General features: G+C 42.1%; 1 protein-coding gene across 3 annotated transcripts in view; it reads right to left on the reverse strand.

Moving 5' to 3' along the window:
* Positions 1-20,913, reverse strand: part of LOC142491316 (interferon-induced GTP-binding protein Mx2-like) — a 62,638-nt gene extending 41,725 nt beyond the window's left edge. The window contains exons 1-3 of one of the 3 annotated variants that reach the window (XM_075593704.1): positions 20,837-20,913; positions 13,507-13,597; positions 4,571-4,647 (exon numbers count right to left, since the gene is read on the reverse strand). In XM_075593704.1, coding sequence (XP_075449819.1) covers positions 4,571-4,615 — 45 coding nt within the window. In that variant the 5' untranslated portion in view covers positions 4,616-4,647; positions 13,507-13,597; positions 20,837-20,913. The remainder of the gene's footprint in view (positions 1-4,570; positions 4,648-13,506; positions 13,598-20,836) is intronic. The other 2 variants (XM_075593703.1, XM_075593705.1) reach the window with 2 other exon arrangements.
* Positions 20,914-21,352: the final 439 nt, after the last annotated feature.

Below are 21,352 nucleotides of genomic sequence, written 5' to 3' on the forward strand. Positions count from 1 at the left end.
CAAGATGGGGGGGGGGGAATCCTGCTCAGCTAGGAGTAAATTACTTTCTAGAGAGGTGCTACCAGGGATAATGCATATGTATAGGAGGGAAAGAGAAAGGATCCCTAAATGATGCACTCAACTCTACTAAATACAAAAATAATAAATTGTTTATTAATATAAATTCAGTAAACATAGAAGAAGTAAAACCTAAAGCGATGTGCTGAAGAAATCCTGTGTATGGATTTCTATTATGGTCAAATGGCATAGGTAATGTAAACCTTTACTGTAAGTAGCTATTCATGCTTGAGGTAACTTTGCAAATAGATGTAAAATGTGACAAATAATGCCTTCACATAATTACACTGTATACAGCTACTGTGATAGGTCCCTTTGGGGTTATGACATGAATATACATGAATCCTGTGCAGTGATCAGATACAATAGTATCAGGTGACACTAGCTTAATTATCACTATGTAGCAATATCCTCATAGTGTGCCTGTGTATTTCACATGGCATTGTTTCACTGAGCTTATCTGTGCAGGCAACAATGACATGTGAAATACACAGGCACACTCTGAGGATATTGCTACACAGTGTCAATTAAGCTAGTGTCATCTGATACTATTTATCTGATCACTGCACAGGCACATGATTCATGTATATTCATGTCATAACCCCAAAGGGACCTATCACAGTAGCTGTATACAGTGTAATTATGTGAAGGCGTTATTTGTCACATTTTACAGCTATTTGCAAAGTTACATCAAGCATGAATGGCCTCTTAAAGGTTTACATTACCTATGCCATTTGACCATAATAGAAATCCATACACAGGATTTCTTCAGCACATCGCTTTAGGTTTTACTTCTTCTATGTTTACTGAATTTATATTAATAAACAATTTATTATTTTTGTATTTAGTAGAGTTGAGTGCATCATTTAGGGATCCTTTCTCATTCCCTCCTATAACCTTGGATGATGCCAGCTTGTATACGAATATCCATCACATGGAGGGTCTGGATGCCAACAGAGTCAAGTTCAATGCCCACACACTACATACGGGTCCACCTACAGAATACCTACTGTTGCTCATGGAAGTCATCTTGAATAAAAATTATTTCAGATTCGAGAGGAGCCACTACTTACAGCTCATGGGCACCGCTATGGGCTCCAACATGGTGCCCTCCTATGCTAATTTGTTTATGGACGTCTATGAGCACACTCATGTTCTGCATGATGCTCCTAATGTGCATTGTATTAAAAAATGCTTGCGCTACATAGACGACATATTCATCGTGTGGGAAGGCCCAGAGTCCGCTCTCCTTGAATTTATTCAACATCTGACCAACATTCCATCTACAATTCACTTTTCAGTGCAATTTAGCACTAAGGAAATAACTTTCTTAGATACTACCGTCTACAAAACACAGTGAGGCCTTGCCACCAGACTTTTTCATAAAGAAACAGACAGAAACACGCTGCTGTACACAACTAGTCACCACCCTGTGCCGCTTAAGAAAGGACTCTCTTTTCCCCAACGTCTTCGGGCCAAAAGGATCACTAGCAACCCGGACGAAGTAGAGATAGCACTCCTTAACATGGCGATGTGTTTTCATGAGAGGGTTATAGCCCTTGTGACATAGAAGATGCCCTCATGAAAGTGAGACGGACTGACAGAGAGACACTCCTTAAGCCACACGCAAAAATCTTGCACAAGATCAATGCAACTTTGTTAGTACGTTTACCACGGCTTCAGGATGCATCAAGCATAGCATCCATAGAAACTGGCACATCCTGTCTAATATCCGTTTGCAATCCAGGGGGAGCATATAAGGGAGATAAAACAAAATACAATCTAAGTGCAAACAATTTAATAGCTCGTGGTTTAATTAAGTTGTTAGTCTTGGCTCGTATGTTTGGCCTACTTACAAGATGTAAGTCAAAAATGGGCAGTGTGACACAGTGGTCTTAGCAGGAAGGACTTCTCATCCAATTGAACAATGGAGACCTCCCCTCTCAGCAAAGCAGCTGTGTATGTAAAAGAGAAAAGATATCCATAGTGCAGACCAATCTTAAAAAATGTGTGATTTTATGGGATTTAAAAATGAACACTTACAATAAAAACAATTAAACCATGCATGTATCACAATAATGTGACCGAGTGGAGATAGCTGTTATCTTCTGGCTCACCCACCACCACCGGTTTATGGACCTGCGATCGGACACTGCTGCGTATGATCCGCCACCTCCTGAGATCCCTCTGGGGTGTGCTGGTCCCGTCAGCTGGTAAGACGCCGCTCCGTTCTCCTCCTGGAGATCCCTTTCGGGTGGGCTGTGTCGTCACCTCCGGCTAGCTCCGATACATCACTTCCGGTTAGCCGCGATCCGTCACTTCTGGTTGTGGGTCAGCAATCTCTGGCACTGCGTCTCTCCTCCTCTGGGCGGCTCCCACTCTACGCGTTTTGCCAATAGGGTGCGTGGCTTCCTCAGGAGTGACACACAGCAGGGTTACTGACTATGCATGTCTTTAACCCAGAATGTGCTGAAAAGCTGTGTAATATAGCAGCCATACACATAAGGCTCCATGCTAAAATGGATAAGAAGCAAAAGGTGACACTGTATGGTCACTTGCATGTAATTTCCCAGAATCCCTGGCTGCAGTGTAAGCATTGTATGCTAAGAGATAATGGGGAAAAGCAGGACACACAGACAGCTGTTTCGACCTTTTGGGTCTCATCAGTGTGAGGCTGGTTAAAGCTGGAATAGGTTTCAACCACAACTTAAATACGTTATACACACAAATATGTATGTTGGTGGTGGGCAAGAGTGACATGGGGGAACAATAAAGTGAAATAGGGGGTGAGTCCCTACCTCATAAAGTGCTTCAGTAGGGTCTTTGGGGTTTAATTGCAGCTACAAAGCATCCAGTGTCCCGCTTACTCTGCTGATTTATTCTGGTGTCAGCGGTGGCATGGCCAGCACAATACAGTAGCACCTGTGGTCCCAACAGCTGCAACAGGAGGTAGGAACCCACAGAGGGGGAGTTTTGGAGGACAGTAATTGACCTACTCCCACCCCTGACCTTTGACCTTCAATTGCACAGTGAGCCAGGAGTAGGAATCCAAATTTGAGGCAGAAATATGTTTTGGTTTATTTGTGTCCAGTTGTCTAATTGCAGATACTAACCCTTGTTCAGGCTTATCTCTCTGTCAGTTCCAATTTCCGAAGCTTTCGAATTCTGGACGTGCAAATGTCGCCCATCCTGAGGGCTAACCTTGACTTGGGTCAGAAATGCTATATGAACTGTGACAGAAACCAGGGGTTGGTAATAAATTCCATATATAGGGCTCCCAGGATACTGGACAGCTTCTATCCTGTTTAGGCTGGAAAGTGCAGCCGCAGAATGCATGCACTCCATCCCACAGTTTGGCAGTTGCTAGAACTGAGGGATGAGGGATCCAGACCAGAGTTTGTCTGCTACCTGATTTCTGTCACCTGTCCTGCTAGATAGAAATCAGGTATTTAAGGCTGATTTCCTGGTTCCTCTCCCCAAGAGACTGGAGGCAGGAATGCTGCTGGAAGCAGAAAGGGGAAAACCCTCTCCCCAAATAGGTTAAATCATTCTGTTCCTTTTTCAAATTGTAAAGTTACTTATTTTTGTTTGTTGGAAGCGGGCAAGCCGCCCCAACCCCAGTCAGGGTGAACTTCGGTTAAGTTATTGCTCAGATGAGCAGGGTTTTGTTTTGCTTGTGTTTTGCTTTTGTATTCAGTGTGGCAGTCTCAGTGCCTGGGACTTTATAAACCAGGCAGGAGCCTGTTTAAAGGAACAGCACGTTACGCCTCGTCATTTAACCTCTCCTAAAAGACCGTGTTCAAGGAGTCCCGGACAGACGGCGGAGCCCCTGAGAAAGCCGTTTGTCACAGAACCCATACCTTTATCACAGTCAAATTTAATTTTGATTACAGCATCAATTATCTCATTTTGTGCATCAATTTAAACATGTTTGCTTAACTGAATTGAGAATCAGGATTGTAAGTACCATTGTTTTGGGGTAAACACAAAGGCGACTCAAAATATGGATTAGCAGCACTTCACTTTAGAAGTTCCTATAATCTAACACAGAGGGAGTGTTTCAATATATTCCACAACAATTGTCTTAAAACACCTATTCAAGTCAAAGGGGGTGGGGGGGCGGATTTCAGTGCAATTGGCTGCTTCTAAGTACAGTATATTGAATTACACCCAAAGTCATATTGAATATATTGCGCATATTGAAGTACACCCAAAGTCATAGTAAACACGATACATTTTTTTGTCAGGAACACAATTGATATCGTATGCTCCATATTTGTGTTACCGGTATAAAATAACAAAGAAATAAGTGACACGCTTTTAAATAAAATGACACCAGATATACACTAAGAAAACATATCAGAAAAGACTAATCATCAAGATGATTTGCTCCTTAACGCAATGCAATCATTTTCTCTTTCTACAATCTCTAATCTCTTGGGTGACACCTCTGTCCCGGAGGATAGAACAATGCAAAAAAACACCCAATAAAATGCCTTGAAGGTAACGATACCTGAGTACTTCCATTCACATCCACCTTCGGACTGTTGTTAGACATTGTGTTACCTTTAGATCTCCTGGAGTGTTTTCCTGAAATAGATATCAATAAATAAGTGCATACTTATTTAAGTACAGTTTCAGTTATTTAAATTACTTTGTTAGTAACATTAAAAACTACACCTACATACTTTAATTTGGGATGTTTAATGGCTTCATGTCTAAAGGAAAGACAGATGGGAAATAAAAGGTGTGCGCTAACAAAGACAAAATGTGTGTGTGTGTATATATATATATATATATATATATATATATATATATATATATATGCTGGAACAGTGCAGTAAGGGACCTTTTCAGCTCTCAGAGGGTTAATCCTCCTTAGAAGTAGCTAGTTCAGCTGATGCCTAATTGAGAAGGCTGAACTCCTCATTGCTGATGGAGTTTTTAATTGTCAGGAAGTGACTACAGAGAGCTGCCATGTGTGAGAGACACATTGTGAAAGATTGCTGTCCCAGAGAAGGAGACAGGGAAGTGCTCCCCAGCTAAAGAAGGAAGTCTGGCACAGCCCTTGACAGTGGATCTACAGAGGAGAGTTTCTCTGAGCTCACATGGGGCCGAGTTCCCCTAAGGAAGGAAAGGAGGAGAGACCGTGCTGAAGTGGGGATGTCTGCTTCAATGGACTAACAGATAAAGACTATTACTATTACTATTGTGTGCAGAGACTGTATACAGGGCATGTCTTAAGCTGGGAACCAGTATAGTTTGTTCAGCTGTGGTTAGAAAGGGCTGAAGCCAAGTTGAGTTAGTTTCCCTAACGGGAATAGGTATTTTATTTGATGATTTGTTTGACTTAAAGGGCCGGTGGGCCTGTTATCATATGATTTAATCTCTGTAAATAAAGAAATACAGTGTTTCCTGCCTTAAATTAGGACTTAAAGAGACTGCAACGTGGTTTGGGCACAATATATACTGTATATATATATATAATCGCTCATAATGCTCCAAACACTGAAATACTCGTTATACTGAGAGCTAACACAGCTCCATAACGGAAGCTGATGACGTCATTGCGTGCCCTACGCACGGTTCCCTCCAGCTATCGAGCTTTGTCAGGGAATTTTTTTGAGCGATTATATTATATCATATCATTATATTAAGATAGAAGATTTCTGAGGTCATTAGAGTTACTCTATGCTGTATGGTTCAAGTAGGCTATAGCAAGTATTTCTGGTATATTTGATGGCCTGTGTCAGCTCTAATTCATTGTAGACTGTCAGTTTGGACTCACAGTATACTGAGCCATCCCTTATAGCTCAACTTGCCTACACCCTATATATACTGCAAGGCAGCATACTGTACATTGAGCCATCCTTTACAGCGTTTGCTATCTCTGCTTGCGCAGGGTTGTGCTGCTTTGGCTTTCTATTTAGGGGTATTTTTACAACCTATACCTCGCCTACACCCTACACACACACATATATATATATATATATAAATATATATATATATATATATATATATATATATTGCAGTATTGTCAAATGTATATACGAATGTATTCTTCTTAGTTCTTATGAGTTGGATACTCAAGTGTGAGGAGGTCTAGATACACGTAAAGGTATCTTTGGATGGTGAATCATAGACCGCAATCAGGTAGAAGATGGCATCGGAATATGTACATCCACTTGTACATTTCATATAATGAGAAAGAGGACCGGACATAGTGCAGACTATAATACTTTATATAGGTAAGTATAGGATGTATACACTCACATGGTATAGGTATGGTACAGGCAATTTGATCAACGCGATCGTCACTGGCTGCTGTAACGTGGAGCAGTTGTTGTCTTCCTTGGTACGATTTTCCCGCCAAACACACACCTTGCGGCTCCGTCTAGGGGACTCCGCATGTTGCGTGTCAGCGGATCCAAGGGTTTCCGGTCGACTGCGTGAAGCGTCACTCTACGCATTTCACAATATTTGGTTTCATCAGGAGTCCGGTCCTCTTTCTCATTATATGAAAGGTACAAGTGGATGTACATATTCCGATGCCATCTTCAACCTGATTGCGGTCTATGATTCACCATCCAAAGATACCTTTACGTGTATCTAGACCTCCTCACACTTGTGAGTATCCAACTCATATTTGACAATACTGCACTATTAGATATTTGTTCTTTCTTTCCACATACGTTTGCGCTTCCCTACGACCATGGACCTTTGAAAACTGTACGGGATTGAGAAAGCAATCCAACATTGGGTGACAGCTGCAATCAACAATTCATTTGTATACATAGTATCATTTAATTCTCACGAGCACAAATTGCACTGATATGTATCAGATTCACCAATCTAAATGCACTAATTATTTTTGAGCGCCACATTGTGATAATTTCTTTCTCTTCACTTGCACCAATATATATATTGGAAGGTAGCATATTGCTCCTACCTTCTTTTCTTCCCCCTTTGGCTTTACAAAAGGGGAGATATGGTATAATGTATCCATTTATTATCTGCACCTACTGTTACTAAAGTTAGCATTGATCAAGCTCCTCATTCAGTCTACTTTCCATCTCAATATTCATTAGGTGTATTATTGTGTATTTTGCTCTGGCTCCCTGATGGTACTGTATTCCCATCAACACTGAATTACGCCATTTGCTTCCTATCTCAGTAAACAATATTATCAAATCTGAGTGTACCAAGGAGTTTATGTGCATATCGTTCTACTATTGATTGATTTTGTATGTACTGTTATACTCACAATCTATAATAGATGTTTTAAGTAAATATTATTAAAAGTTATATTTTAAAATTGCTAGTGGTGTGCATTTAAGTGAATTTCTTTCAGAGCACAATGTCTAGTGTGTTCACCACTTTACTGATATATATATATATATATATATATATATATATATATATATATATATATATATATATATAAGACACACAGATGAAAAGAACAAAGACAATCCCCTTAGTAGCACTCTAAATTACACCTAAACTAATCTATAAGATAAAGATGGTTAAAAAGAAGCCTGGGACTTTATAAACCAGGCAGGAGCCTGTTTAAAGGAACAGCACGTTACGCCTCGTCATTTAACCTCTCCTAAAAGACCGTGTTCAAGGAGTCCCGGACAGACGGCGGAGCCCCTGAGAAAGCCGTTTGTCACAGAACCCATACCTTTATCACAGTCAAATTTAATTTTGATTACAGCATCAATTATCTCATTTTGTGCATCAATTTAAACATGTTTGCTTAACTGAATTGAGAATCAGGATTGTAAGTACCATTGTTTTGGGGTAAACACAAAGGCGACTCAAAATATGGATTAGCAGCACTTCACTTTAGAAGTTCCTATAATCTAACACAGAGGGAGTGTTTCAATATATTCCACAACAATTGTCTTAAAACACCTATTCAAGTCAAAGGGGGTGGGGGGGCGGATTTCAGTGCAATTGGCTGCTTCTAAGTACAGTATATTGAATTACACCCAAAGTCATATTGAATATATTGCGCATATTGAAGTACACCCAAAGTCATAGTAAACACGATACATTTTTTTGTCAGGAACACAATTGATATCGTATGCTCCATATTTGTGTTACCGGTATAAAATAACAAAGAAATAAGTGACACGCTTTTAAATAAAATGACACCAGATATACACTAAGAAAACATATCAGAAAAGACTAATCATCAAGATGATTTGCTCCTTAACGCAATGCAATCATTTTCTCTTTCTACAATCTCTAATCTCTTGGGTGACACCTCTGTCCCGGAGGATAGAACAATGCAAAAAAACACCCAATAAAATGCCTTGAAGGTAACGATACCTGAGTACTTCCATTCACATCCACCTTCGGACTGTTGTTAGACATTGTGTTACCTTTAGATCTCCTGGAGTGTTTTCCTGAAATAGATATCAATAAATAAGTGCATACTTATTTAAGTACAGTTTCAGTTATTTAAATTACTTTGTTAGTAACATTAAAAACTACACCTACATACTTTAATTTGGGATGTTTAATGGCTTCATGTCTAAAGGAAAGACAGATGGGAAATAAAAGGTGTGCGCTAACAAAGACAAAATGTGTGTGTGTGTATATATATATATATATATATATATATATATATATATATGCTGGAACAGTGCAGTAAGGGACCTTTTCAGCTCTCAGAGGGTTAATCCTCCTTAGAAGTAGCTAGTTCAGCTGATGCCTAATTGAGAAGGCTGAACTCCTCATTGCTGATGGAGTTTTTAATTGTCAGGAAGTGACTACAGAGAGCTGCCATGTGTGAGAGACACATTGTGAAAGATTGCTGTCCCAGAGAAGGAGACAGGGAAGTGCTCCCCAGCTAAAGAAGGAAGTCTGGCACAGCCCTTGACAGTGGATCTACAGAGGAGAGTTTCTCTGAGCTCACATGGGGCCGAGTTCCCCTAAGGAAGGAAAGGAGGAGAGACCGTGCTGAAGTGGGGATGTCTGCTTCAATGGACTAACAGATAAAGACTATTACTATTACTATTGTGTGCAGAGACTGTATACAGGGCATGTCTTAAGCTGGGAACCAGTATAGTTTGTTCAGCTGTGGTTAGAAAGGGCTGAAGCCAAGTTGAGTTAGTTTCCCTAACGGGAATAGGTATTTTATTTGATGATTTGTTTGACTTAAAGGGCCGGTGGGCCTGTTATCATATGATTTAATCTCTGTAAATAAAGAAATACAGTGTTTCCTGCCTTAAATTAGGACTTAAAGAGACTGCAACGTGGTTTGGGCACAATATATACTGTATATATATATATAATCGCTCATAATGCTCCAAACACTGAAATACTCGTTATACTGAGAGCTAACACAGCTCCATAACGGAAGCTGATGACGTCATTGCGTGCCCTACGCACGGTTCCCTCCAGCTATCGAGCTTTGTCAGGGAATTTTTTTGAGCGATTATATTATATCATATCATTATATTAAGATAGAAGATTTCTGAGGTCATTAGAGTTACTCTATGCTGTATGGTTCAAGTAGGCTATAGCAAGTATTTCTGGTATATTTGATGGCCTGTGTCAGCTCTAATTCATTGTAGACTGTCAGTTTGGACTCACAGTATACTGAGCCATCCCTTATAGCTCAACTTGCCTACACCCTATATATACTGCAAGGCAGCATACTGTACATTGAGCCATCCTTTACAGCGTTTGCTATCTCTGCTTGCGCAGGGTTGTGCTGCTTTGGCTTTCTATTTAGGGGTATTTTTACAACCTATACCTCGCCTACACCCTACACACACACATATATATATATATATATAAATATATATATATATATATATATATATATATATATATATATATTGCAGTATTGTCAAATGTATATACGAATGTATTCTTCTTAGTTCTTATGAGTTGGATACTCAAGTGTGAGGAGGTCTAGATACACGTAAAGGTATCTTTGGATGGTGAATCATAGACCGCAATCAGGTAGAAGATGGCATCGGAATATGTACATCCACTTGTACATTTCATATAATGAGAAAGAGGACCGGACATAGTGCAGACTATAATACTTTATATAGGTAAGTATAGGATGTATACACTCACATGGTATAGGTATGGTACAGGCAATTTGATCAACGCGATCGTCACTGGCTGCTGTAACGTGGAGCAGTTGTTGTCTTCCTTGGTACGATTTTCCCGCCAAACACACACCTTGCGGCTCCGTCTAGGGGACTCCGCATGTTGCGTGTCAGCGGATCCAAGGGTTTCCGGTCGACTGCGTGAAGCGTCACTCTACGCATTTCACAATATTTGGTTTCATCAGGAGTCCGGTCCTCTTTCTCATTATATGAAAGGTACAAGTGGATGTACATATTCCGATGCCATCTTCAACCTGATTGCGGTCTATGATTCACCATCCAAAGATACCTTTACGTGTATCTAGACCTCCTCACACTTGTGAGTATCCAACTCATATTTGACAATACTGCACTATTAGATATTTGTTCTTTCTTTCCACATACGTTTGCGCTTCCCTACGACCATGGACCTTTGAAAACTGTACGGGATTGAGAAAGCAATCCAACATTGGGTGACAGCTGCAATCAACAATTCATTTGTATACATAGTATCATTTAATTCTCACGAGCACAAATTGCACTGATATGTATCAGATTCACCAATCTAAATGCACTAATTATTTTTGAGCGCCACATTGTGATAATTTCTTTCTCTTCACTTGCACCAATATATATATTGGAAGGTAGCATATTGCTCCTACCTTCTTTTCTTCCCCCTTTGGCTTTACAAAAGGGGAGATATGGTATAATGTATCCATTTATTATCTGCACCTACTGTTACTAAAGTTAGCATTGATCAAGCTCCTCATTCAGTCTACTTTCCATCTCAATATTCATTAGGTGTATTATTGTGTATTTTGCTCTGGCTCCCTGATGGTACTGTATTCCCATCAACACTGAATTACGCCATTTGCTTCCTATCTCAGTAAACAATATTATCAAATCTGAGTGTACCAAGGAGTTTATGTGCATATCGTTCTACTATTGATTGATTTTGTATGTACTGTTATACTCACAATCTATAATAGATGTTTTAAGTAAATATTATTAAAAGTTATATTTTAAAATTGCTAGTGGTGTGCATTTAAGTGAATTTCTTTCAGAGCACAATGTCTAGTGTGTTCACCACTTTACTGATATATATATATATATATATATATATATATATATATATATATATATATATATATATATATATATATATATATAAGACACACAGATGAAAAGAACAAAGACAATCCCCTTAGTAGCACTCTAAATTACACCTAAACTAATCTATAAGATAAAGATGGTTAAAAAGAAACAGATGCTCTGCCAATTCAGAAAAAATGAAGATTTTATTAATTTAACAACAAGACACACTAACTTAAAAACATAAAAATACTAAACACAGCCTATGAAAATATATATGTATCAAAAATATAAAGAGAGGACTACTAATCAAATACTATCAGTATTACAAAAAGAAGAAAAATTAAAATGTGTCTAAATAAAGTTTAAATAATGACAACAAAGTAGTTTAGTCTAACATAATAGGCAATACAAAATATATTCCCACTGACATATGCATGAAAGAATAATAAATCATTGCGTTGGAAAAAGTATATAGTCAATGACCCAGTATATAGCCAGGAAAAATTAATATGTATACCAAAAACAGAGGGGAAAAAAAGGAGATAAAGCAACCAGGGAAAAATAATATAACAATAATAATAGTTATACCCTGAACAGCATTTCCCCAAAATGAAATCAATGAGAACTGATGCAGCAAATAAAGAAAAATATGACTAATAAAGACATATTAGCAAACAGAGTCATGCATATTGAAAACACCACAAAGCGCAGCACTGCAAGGATAGGTAATGCCCAAACAGTAAGGAGGGTAATACTCAGCTGCAGCTAGATTGTGTAGAGTTTGTGTCCATATTGATTGTACAGGATGTGTTTCCAAAGTCTGCTTATAACAGGAACAAAAAATAAAGTCCAAAATGCTGCATCAGATCCATCAAAAGTCCCTCAGAATAGAAGATTACATAAAGGCTGTAGTAAAGTAAACACTCAACATGTTTCACCCGTTGGTGGGCTTCTTCCATGTTGAGTGTTTACTTTACTACAGCCTTTATGTAATCTTCTATTCTGAGGGACTTTTGATGGATCTGATGCAGCATTTTGGACTTTATTTTTTGTTCCTGTTATAAGCAGACTTTGGAAACACATCCTGTACAATCAATATGGACACAAACTCCACACAATCTAGCTGCAGCTGAGTATTACCCTCCTTACTGTTTGGGCATTACCTGTCCTTGCAGTGCTGCGCTTTGTGGTGTTTTCAATATGCATTACTCTGTTTGCTAATATGTCTTTATTAGTCATATTTTTCTTTATTTGCTGCATCAGTTCTCATTGATTTCATTTTGGGGAAATGCTGTTCAGGGTATAACTATTATTATTGTTATATTATTTTTCCCTGGTTGCTTTATCTCCTTTTTTTTCCCCTCTGTTTTTGGTATACATATTAATTTTTCCTGGCTATATACTGGGTCATTGACTATATACTTTTTCCAACGCAATGATTTATTATTCTTTCATGCATATGTCAGTGGGAATATATTTTGTATTGCCTATTATGTTAGACTAAACTACTTTGTTGTAATTATTTAAACTTTATTTAGACACATTTTAGTTTTTCTTCTTTTTGTAATACTGATAGTATTTGATTAGTAGTCCTCTCTTTATATTTTTGATACATATATATTTTCATAGGCTGTGTTTAGTATTTTTATGTTTTTAAGTTAGTGTGTCTTGTTGTTAAATTAATAAAATCTTGTTCATTTTTTCTGAATTGGCGGAGCATCTGTTTCTTTTTAACCATCTTTATCTTATAGATTAGTTTAGGTGTAATTTAGAGTGCTACTAAGGGGATTGTCTTTGTTCTTTTCATCTGTGTGTCTTATATAGTTTTCACTATCCCCTAGCACCATCAGGTCCTATTTAATTTATATACTGACTTTATTTGGGGTATATATTTTATTTTACCCTTATAGTTAGTTTTATTAAAGGGCTTGAGTTAACCTTATATATTATGTGTTGAGCAACTTCTCCTTTTGTGTGTTCTATATATATATATATATATATATATATTATATATATATATATATATACACACATAGCAGAGAGGTGGGTGGTGCACGGTAAAGTGGTGTAATAATAGTGGGGGTAAGATCACTAGGGTTATGCAAAAATAGAATTTATTGGTCCATAAAGCACACATATCCAGACATTTTGGTGTACAGGGGAAGGTTCCCCTCGGGACTAAAACGCCGGGATACAGTATGTTTGCCTGGTTGATTAATAAATCCTAGTTTTGCTTTACCTCCGTGTCGTGCTGGTACTTTGATCACCTAGTGATTCTCTTCTCTCCTCGCTCGCCTCGCTCACCTCACTCTCCTCCTCATCCTCGTAGGCTGCAGAGAAAGTCCAATATCAGTGCAACAAAATCTCCCGTAACATGATCACATGCATGGGTGATAAACATGTATAAAATGCTGTATTGGAAGAATCCTCACATAAGGGTACATGCATGCTTCCAAAGACAGTGTCAAACTCAATGAAAACCAAAATGTCAGGAATGTCCTGTTTGTGTGCAGTGTCAGGTTGCTGTTTGAGTTAGTTATGGAGCAGAACCCAGGACCACTGGAGCACAACGGTCTTTAGAATCATATCCGTCACCTCCCATAGCAACCCTTGGCATTCACCACATGCAACCACAGATTTCTTCAAAGTTGATTCAGAGAAGAATGAAAACCCATGGGCTTGCCCAGGCATTTTCCCGATGATGGAGTAACCCTGAATATTGTGTAGGCCCTGTAAGAAATAGTGGATTACATATCTTTCTCCTACTTGAGTAAGTCCTGTTAAGGGCAAGCACCAGTAGTAATCATGGGTTTTCCCCCTTCAAGCCCTGCCTTGAGTGATAGAGGTAGGCTCCTGACTCTGTGGCAGGCCTGAGACAGAGGGGAGGTCCTGCTGACATCATAAGGGGCAGGGCTGCACTCTATTTAGTGGACTGCTCCTGTGTGTTAAGTCAGTCTAGGGCTGGAGCAGAGAAGGCTGTCTGTCCTGAGAGAGAGAGAGTATGATCCGGGAGCATTGGGAGGAGTCACTCAGCCAGACTGAGTAGAGTGGATAGCACTATAGCGCGTGGACCAATGCCCCTCACCCTGCTGAGGGGGTGAGGGGGGGATATTTAGCTTCACCCATAGGGCCTACCCTTGGGTGGAGGCAGGGGTATTACAGCCCCAAACAGGCCATCCTGCAGGGTACATTCCTGGAGGAGAAGGAGTGGAGGACAATACCCTGTTCATATATTTGGAAGTACTGCTGCCAATGAACTGCTGCTGTGTGTTTTCTAAGAGACAATAAAGACACTGATGTTTTATCAAAGGACTTGTGTGTGCGAGACTGGAATCTCTCGCCCTGGGACCAGGGCTTTCTCTGGGAAGATTCCAACCTGCCCCCTAGGTTTCGCCAGAGAATGGAGGCGCTGCACCACCACTAAAGATGAAGGTCATTACCCCAGAAGCCTGGACCTGTTGTCCCCAATATCAACGTGGGAGACTCAGGCCCTCCTGTTACAAGCAGGTACGCACACACCAGCCCTCCCTACACCCTAGAGGTACAATCTGTGTCCGGGGGGGGGGGAACATGGGCTACATTTGGAGGCGAGCTGCTGAGATCCCAAACAGGACAGGCTTTCAGCAAGGCTGAGCGGGAAGAGTGAAGTGCACCTTCCGTGCAAGTACTGGAGAGAGTAGGGCATGCAATACCAGGGGTAGTCAGGGGAGCGTGGATTCCCGCACAGTACGCCCTGGGTGCCCTAATAGGGTGTTGTAAGATGGGTGCATGGCTATAGCTGTCCTAGTCCCTTGAGGCAGATAGTGTGAGGCAACTGGGGGGGGTTAGCCTGTTAACTAGTCCAGGGACCATGGCCCAGGGCCCGCACTATGAGTGGCCAAAAGTAGGAGACGCCCGTACTTAGGGAGATGCCCGGTACACTAGCCAGCACCCACATAAAACACACCAAAGAGTACTTGTAGGAACCGTCAGCGAGGGCGGTGCACAGAGAAGGAGTTCTGCCTAGCCTGGGGTATGCCACATCATACTTGTGGGTATAAGCAATGAGAAATAGCCTCCAGAGAGCATCAGAGAATGTCAGTAGGTTCAGTCAGTTTCTAGGAACGAGTTTTGCACTAGACACTGAGAATAGTGGAGTCATAAATTTGGAGGGCTCATCAAAGATGGCGGCTGTCACTACATGTGCTCCGCGGAGCATGCAAGAGTTAAACATGGCGACAGCAGCGCCATTCACGGGCCAGCAGTTAGCAGCCAAACTAAAATGGCGACTCCCGCCAATCCTGGATCGCGCACGTGAAGCGTGCAAAGAGACTGTGAGAGAAATGTGGAGGGAGATGTGCAGGGGTTTGGCGCCAAACCCAGATCCCCTGCAAGAGGAGCGGCGCGGAGCGAAAGCCGAAAGCCCACCCACCTGTGCTGTGACTGGCCAACGCTGAGAGAAGGAGTGCCCCTCCTCTTGTTTCCACCAGAGGGAGGGGGCACAAGGAGAGCCAATCAGAAGCGCCCTACCCAGAGAAGGGAGGGACAGGAAGCGAGAGCGAGGAACTTCAATTCTGTCTGGCATTCGAAGAATAAGGAGCTGAAACACTGAACTGTTCCACCCCTGAACTAACTATGTCGGACCTGAGCGCAACTATCTTCCAACTCCCAGGAGGCTTCCTGGTGGTGGAGGTCGAGGGCCGAGAGTATCTCCGGTGCCTGTGCGTCCACTACAGGACACCCGGACCGGCCGCAAGCACCAAGGCACGATGCCCTCAATGTGGCACGTACAACCTGTGGCCTAACGAGCCATGGCCCATGCTAAAGACCCCTCATGGTGCCTCTCCGGGAACACTAACGGAGGTGGCGGAGACAGCGGACGAGGCTGCCCTAGTTCACTGCACTACTACTGAAGTGGGAACCAAGGCCCAGCTGACAATCGAGCCGAGCGGAGATCCAGCGGAGAAGAGCGCGACCGCAGTGGAGGTACCAGAACGGGCCCGTTTCGTACCACTATCCACTGGCGGGGCCGCAAAAGACCCAGGTGACTCCCTAGCGGAGGATCCGATCCAGTCGTCTTCGGAGGAAGAAGATGGTGTTTCATCGGTGGCGATGCGCCTACCGGCGAACCACCCCAGCTGTAACAAAGATGGCGGTCCACCTACCGGAGAGAGGGAGCAGATGAGTCCAGACACCTTCTGACGGCGAGCGCTGGTGCGGCCTTAGGCCCGGAGAAGTCCCACGGCCGTGGTGACTCCCACGCGGTGCGGCGGAGACGGCATCCGGGACGGCTCCGGAGGGACCAGAGTACATCAGCCTGCAGCGGAGCGGTAAGGAGACTCCACCACCCCCTTACTCCCGCCAGGCGAAGACGAGCCCTGCAGAGGACGAGAAGGAGAGGCGTGCGGCCTACTTACCCGTCCGCGGACCCGATGATCCACCACCGCCCCTTCCGGTCCTCAACGCACTTCCGGTGCGTGACCACGGAGCGGATGGGGATTCCGCGGGCGGCAATGATGACATCACTTCTGGGTCCGACTGGAAAAGAGGCCCGGGAGCGCTGTTCTCCCCGTGGAGAGCAGCAATGGCCGCTGCAATGGCCACACTAAGAAGCCAAGGCCTTTCCAGAGGACCACGGGGCTCAGCGGAGAGAGCAGGCAAGAAACTGCCCACTGGTCGTGGGATTACCTGCTTGCTGGACATTGAAATGGACACTGCCCCAGCCCCAACCCCTAGCACCACTGCCCCGGACACTGCCCCTGCCCCGTCACGAGTATTTCCACCGGGACCTAGCGGGGATAAGTTAAAGAAATACCCCAAATATTCCAGAGATGTGAGGGATTGGGATTGGAGCGATGAGGGGTCTGATGGGGAGATACCATATGCAAATGTGATACGTGTACCTAACCCTGTGCCATTTTCTCCTGTGTCTAGAGGGAGGGCCAGAGGGTCCCACACTATGGCAGAGGCTGGGCCTGTAGGTTAGGGGGTTTCCAAAATGAACCCAACCATTTACTTCAACGCCAAAGGGAGGAGAGATTGCTCGCGCTCTACAGAGGCGGGTACGTCCGGTGTCTCGTCACAAGTGGAGTCAGAGGTAGATACTGGTAGCCCATTATCAGAGTACGAGCACCGTGACAAGTGGTGGGCACCCCTGTTCACTGGGTACCACAAAGGTATGGACCGCACCAGGTTCCTGTTAATTAGGAACAATATAGTTGACCATTGGTGGGCGGTAGGTGCCTATACTCCCCAGGAGGTGGCGGATGAATTAGAGCACAGATACCAAGAGAAAGAGCAGAAGATCATTCTTCCCAAGGGGCCTAGTATTCTGTATGACGACATTGCTCCTGCAGAACCAGAGTGTTGGGTACTGCCAAGCAGGGCGGGCAATAAGAAACTGACCAAGTTGAGCCGGGCAGACAGAGCCATAGTATTCCGGTATAGACAGTCCCACGGATATGAGTATCCTTATGTGCCTGAACCCATAATGAGAGAAATAGAAGAGAACCAAGATAGTTGGCTCAGGGAGGCTGTGCAAGAATACTTACGGACGAAGTTCGGTAAGGCAGGTTACCACAATGAGGACCGAATCAGTGAGATGGTCCGGGTCTTGAGTATAGGACGGTGCATATATATGCACAGTGTAATATATCGGCCAGAGTCTGTGTCAGTACAGCCTTATTATATAACTATCACTGACCATAATGGGAGGAAGGTACGGAAACCTGATCCGAAACAATATTATTAAGGAATTCTCCCCGTTGGGAGTAACTGACTGTATTGTTACGCCACCTGGTTGTTGGCTCACGAAATATCATAACCTGCCCTGTGTTTTGTTTCCCAGGTTTGTTCACCGCAGGATGGTACTGCTAAAGTTAGGTCCAAGTGGGGACCATTGGATTCCACCAGAGGGAGAGTGTAGCCCCTGTAAGAAATAGTGGACTACACATCTTTCTCCTACTGGAGTAAGTCCTTTTAAGGGCAGGTGCCAGTAGTAATCATGGGTTTTTCCCCCTTCAAGCCCTGCCTTAGTGATAGAGGTAGGCTCCTGACTCTGTGGCAGGCCTGAGACAGAGGGGAGGTCCTGCTGACATCATAAGGGGCAGGGCTGCACTCTATTTAGTGGACTGCTCCTGTGTGTTAAGTCAGTCTAGGGCTGGAGCAGTGAAGGCTGTCTGTCCTGAGAGAAAGAAAGAGTATGATCCGGGAGCATTGGGAGGAGACACTCAGCCAGACTGAGTAGAGTGGATAGCACTATAGTGCGTGGACCAATGCCCCCCACCCTGCTGAGGGGGGTGAGGGGGGGATATTTAGCCTCACCCATAGGGCCTACCCTTGGGTGGAGGCAGGGGTATTACAGCCCCAACCAGGCCATCCTGCAGGGTACATTTCTGGAGGAGACGGAGTGGAGGACAATACCCTGTTCATATATTTGGAAGTACTGCTGCCAATGAACTGCTGCTGTGTGTTTTCTAAGAGACAATAAAGACATTGCTGTTTTATCAAAGGATGTGTGTGTGTGAGACTGGAATCTCTCGCCCTGGGACCAGGGCTTTCTCTGGGAAGATTCCAACCTACCCCCTAGGTTTCGCCAGAGAATGGAGGCGCTGCACCACCACTAAAGATGAAGGCCATTACCCCAGAAGCCTGGACCTGTTGTCCCCAATATCAACGCGGGACACTCAGGCCCTCCTGTTACAAGCAGGTACGCACCACCCAATACACACTAGCCAGCCCTCCCTACACCCTAGAGGTACAATCTGTGTCTGGGGGGGGGGGGGGGGGGACATGGGCTACAATTGTAAGGCACCACTTTAATTTTGGTAGCAGCTGGAAAGAAAAGAGGTTAACACACACCAACTCTGTCTATCTCTGTGTCTGTTTCTGAGACAGAAAGAAACAGAGAGAGACAAACTCTTGTCTTTATTTCTGTGTTTATCTCTCTGTCAACATGGCTGCTTCAGGCCCCAAAAGGTGAAGCTTCCTCCATTTGTACCCTCATAACAATACATCTGACTGCTGATTGGCTCGCAATGTGGGCAGGCCCGATTATAAGGTGAATATGTACTTTTCAACTTAACTTTATTGGAAAAAAAATCCACTCACCTTATAACCGGGCAAAACCGGTGTATGTATGTATGTATGTATGTATGTATGTAGTATATATGTATATCAAATTGTGTTCAATAATATGAATGAAAATATTTCAATAAAAATGTATCAAGAAAAGCCAAAAAAGAGCAAATAAACAAATGTAAATATGTATATTCAGGGTGGGGCTAAATGTTTCAACCCGTACAAAGCACACACCTGCACAGTGTAGCAGTTCTATGTAACTTTATAACACACTGACTATTATTGAGCTATGTACAATTTTTTTCTTTTATTTATAAAATTGGTTTACCAGGAAGTAATACATTGAGAGTTGTTGAGAAAACCTCTTGTTTTCAAGTTTTTCCTGGGCATAGCTTATGATGACAAATATATACAGTAGTTTCATTAAGTGAACAGGGGTATACATTATATATAATGATATTACATGCACAGTTAAAGATAATACATGTTATAGGTGTATGTAACAGTTACAGACCAGATTAAAATGTGAGACAGCTTTAGTTTTAAAAGAACTTAGACTGGTGGTGGCTGTGAGAGTCTCAGTAGATTGTTCCATTGTTGGGTGCACGGTAAGAGAAGGAGGAGCATCTGGATACTTTTTTGAACCTTGGGACCATGAACTGTCTTTTTAATCTTAGATGATAGGTGCTGCATGTGGTAGGGGTGAGGAGCTTGTTCAGACAGGCGGGTTCCTTCCCCAGAAAGTATTTGAAGGCAAGACAGGAAAGATGAACTAGATTCAAGTGATGACCAATCTAGTTCTTTGGGCATTTCGCAGTGAAGGGTGTTGTAGTTGCATTGGAGAACAAAGCGGCGTTTTGAATTCTAATGGGTATCAAATTTGCTAATCTGAGTTTACCTTACACTATGTACCCATAGTCTATAATTGGCATTAGCATCTGCTGTGCAAAGCCGTTTCTGACCAACAGGTTTAGGGAGGATGTATTCCTATAAAGTACACCTAGTTTGGCATACAGTAGGTTTTGGATGTCAGGGTATAAATATGTAACCAAAATATTAAATGGGAGTCAAACGATATGCCCAAGTATTAACAGGGGCTAGGATGGTATTAGAGTTGGTTCTGATCTGAAGCTCATTGTAACGGTGAGGGGGTACCGAGGCCAGTAAATTAAGGTATTATGCCCGGCTGGGTGCCCCCGAGCCATATTGGGGCATTATAGAGTGCTAGCTCTGCACCCCAATAGTGGCTGCAACACTGTAAATGTATTACAATGTCTGTGTGGGTCCCGCTAGGTATAAAGGGACGATGTCAATATCATGAGTTAAAATGTATGTATTATTGTGTCCAGGTTTCCCTGTAACCGTGCAAAGTAAAAAAAGGTTTTAAAAAGCAGTAGCTTGCAGTGCTAGAAAGTGCCGTATGACAGAAGACTGCTTAGTATATGGTCCATAATGTCTTGCTGTAAAGTAATACTCGGTATGATTCTATGTCATTTGAATTGCATTCTTACCCTTCTGCTCCCTGCTAGTTGTATGTTTTTTCTTGTCTTTTTTTTCAATGAGTACGAATGTTTTTCGGTTGATGAAAATTCTTTAAATAGTTAAAAAAAAAAAAATATTTACATAAATCAATAAAATCAAAGTAAAGCCTAACACTACACATCGCACAGGGTATGTTTTAGGAGCAGGGTTGTGCAATCTCTGACAGATATGTGTACATTTAAATATTCTTAATTTCATGTAAAATTTGATGATTTTATGTTCCCTAATTTAAATTCGACTCCAAAGGACCTGTACCTGCATTTCCAGATGTTTCCTTGTTTCAGAGACTCAACATTATTTTTTTATTGTTTTTCTAGTAAACAGTTATAAATAAGACATAATATATGTATCATATTAATAATAATTAACATTATTAAATATGATTATTTACCACTATTAGTTTGGACAAAAAATATAGGTAGTTGTTGATTTTCCTAATTTTATCATATCACATACCAATTACTTAAATAATATCTAATGGATCA

The sequence above is a fragment of the Ascaphus truei genome, chromosome 3 (genome assembly GCF_040206685.1).
Source record: "Ascaphus truei isolate aAscTru1 chromosome 3, aAscTru1.hap1, whole genome shotgun sequence".
Classification (NCBI taxonomy): domain Eukaryota; kingdom Metazoa; phylum Chordata; class Amphibia; order Anura; family Ascaphidae; genus Ascaphus; species Ascaphus truei.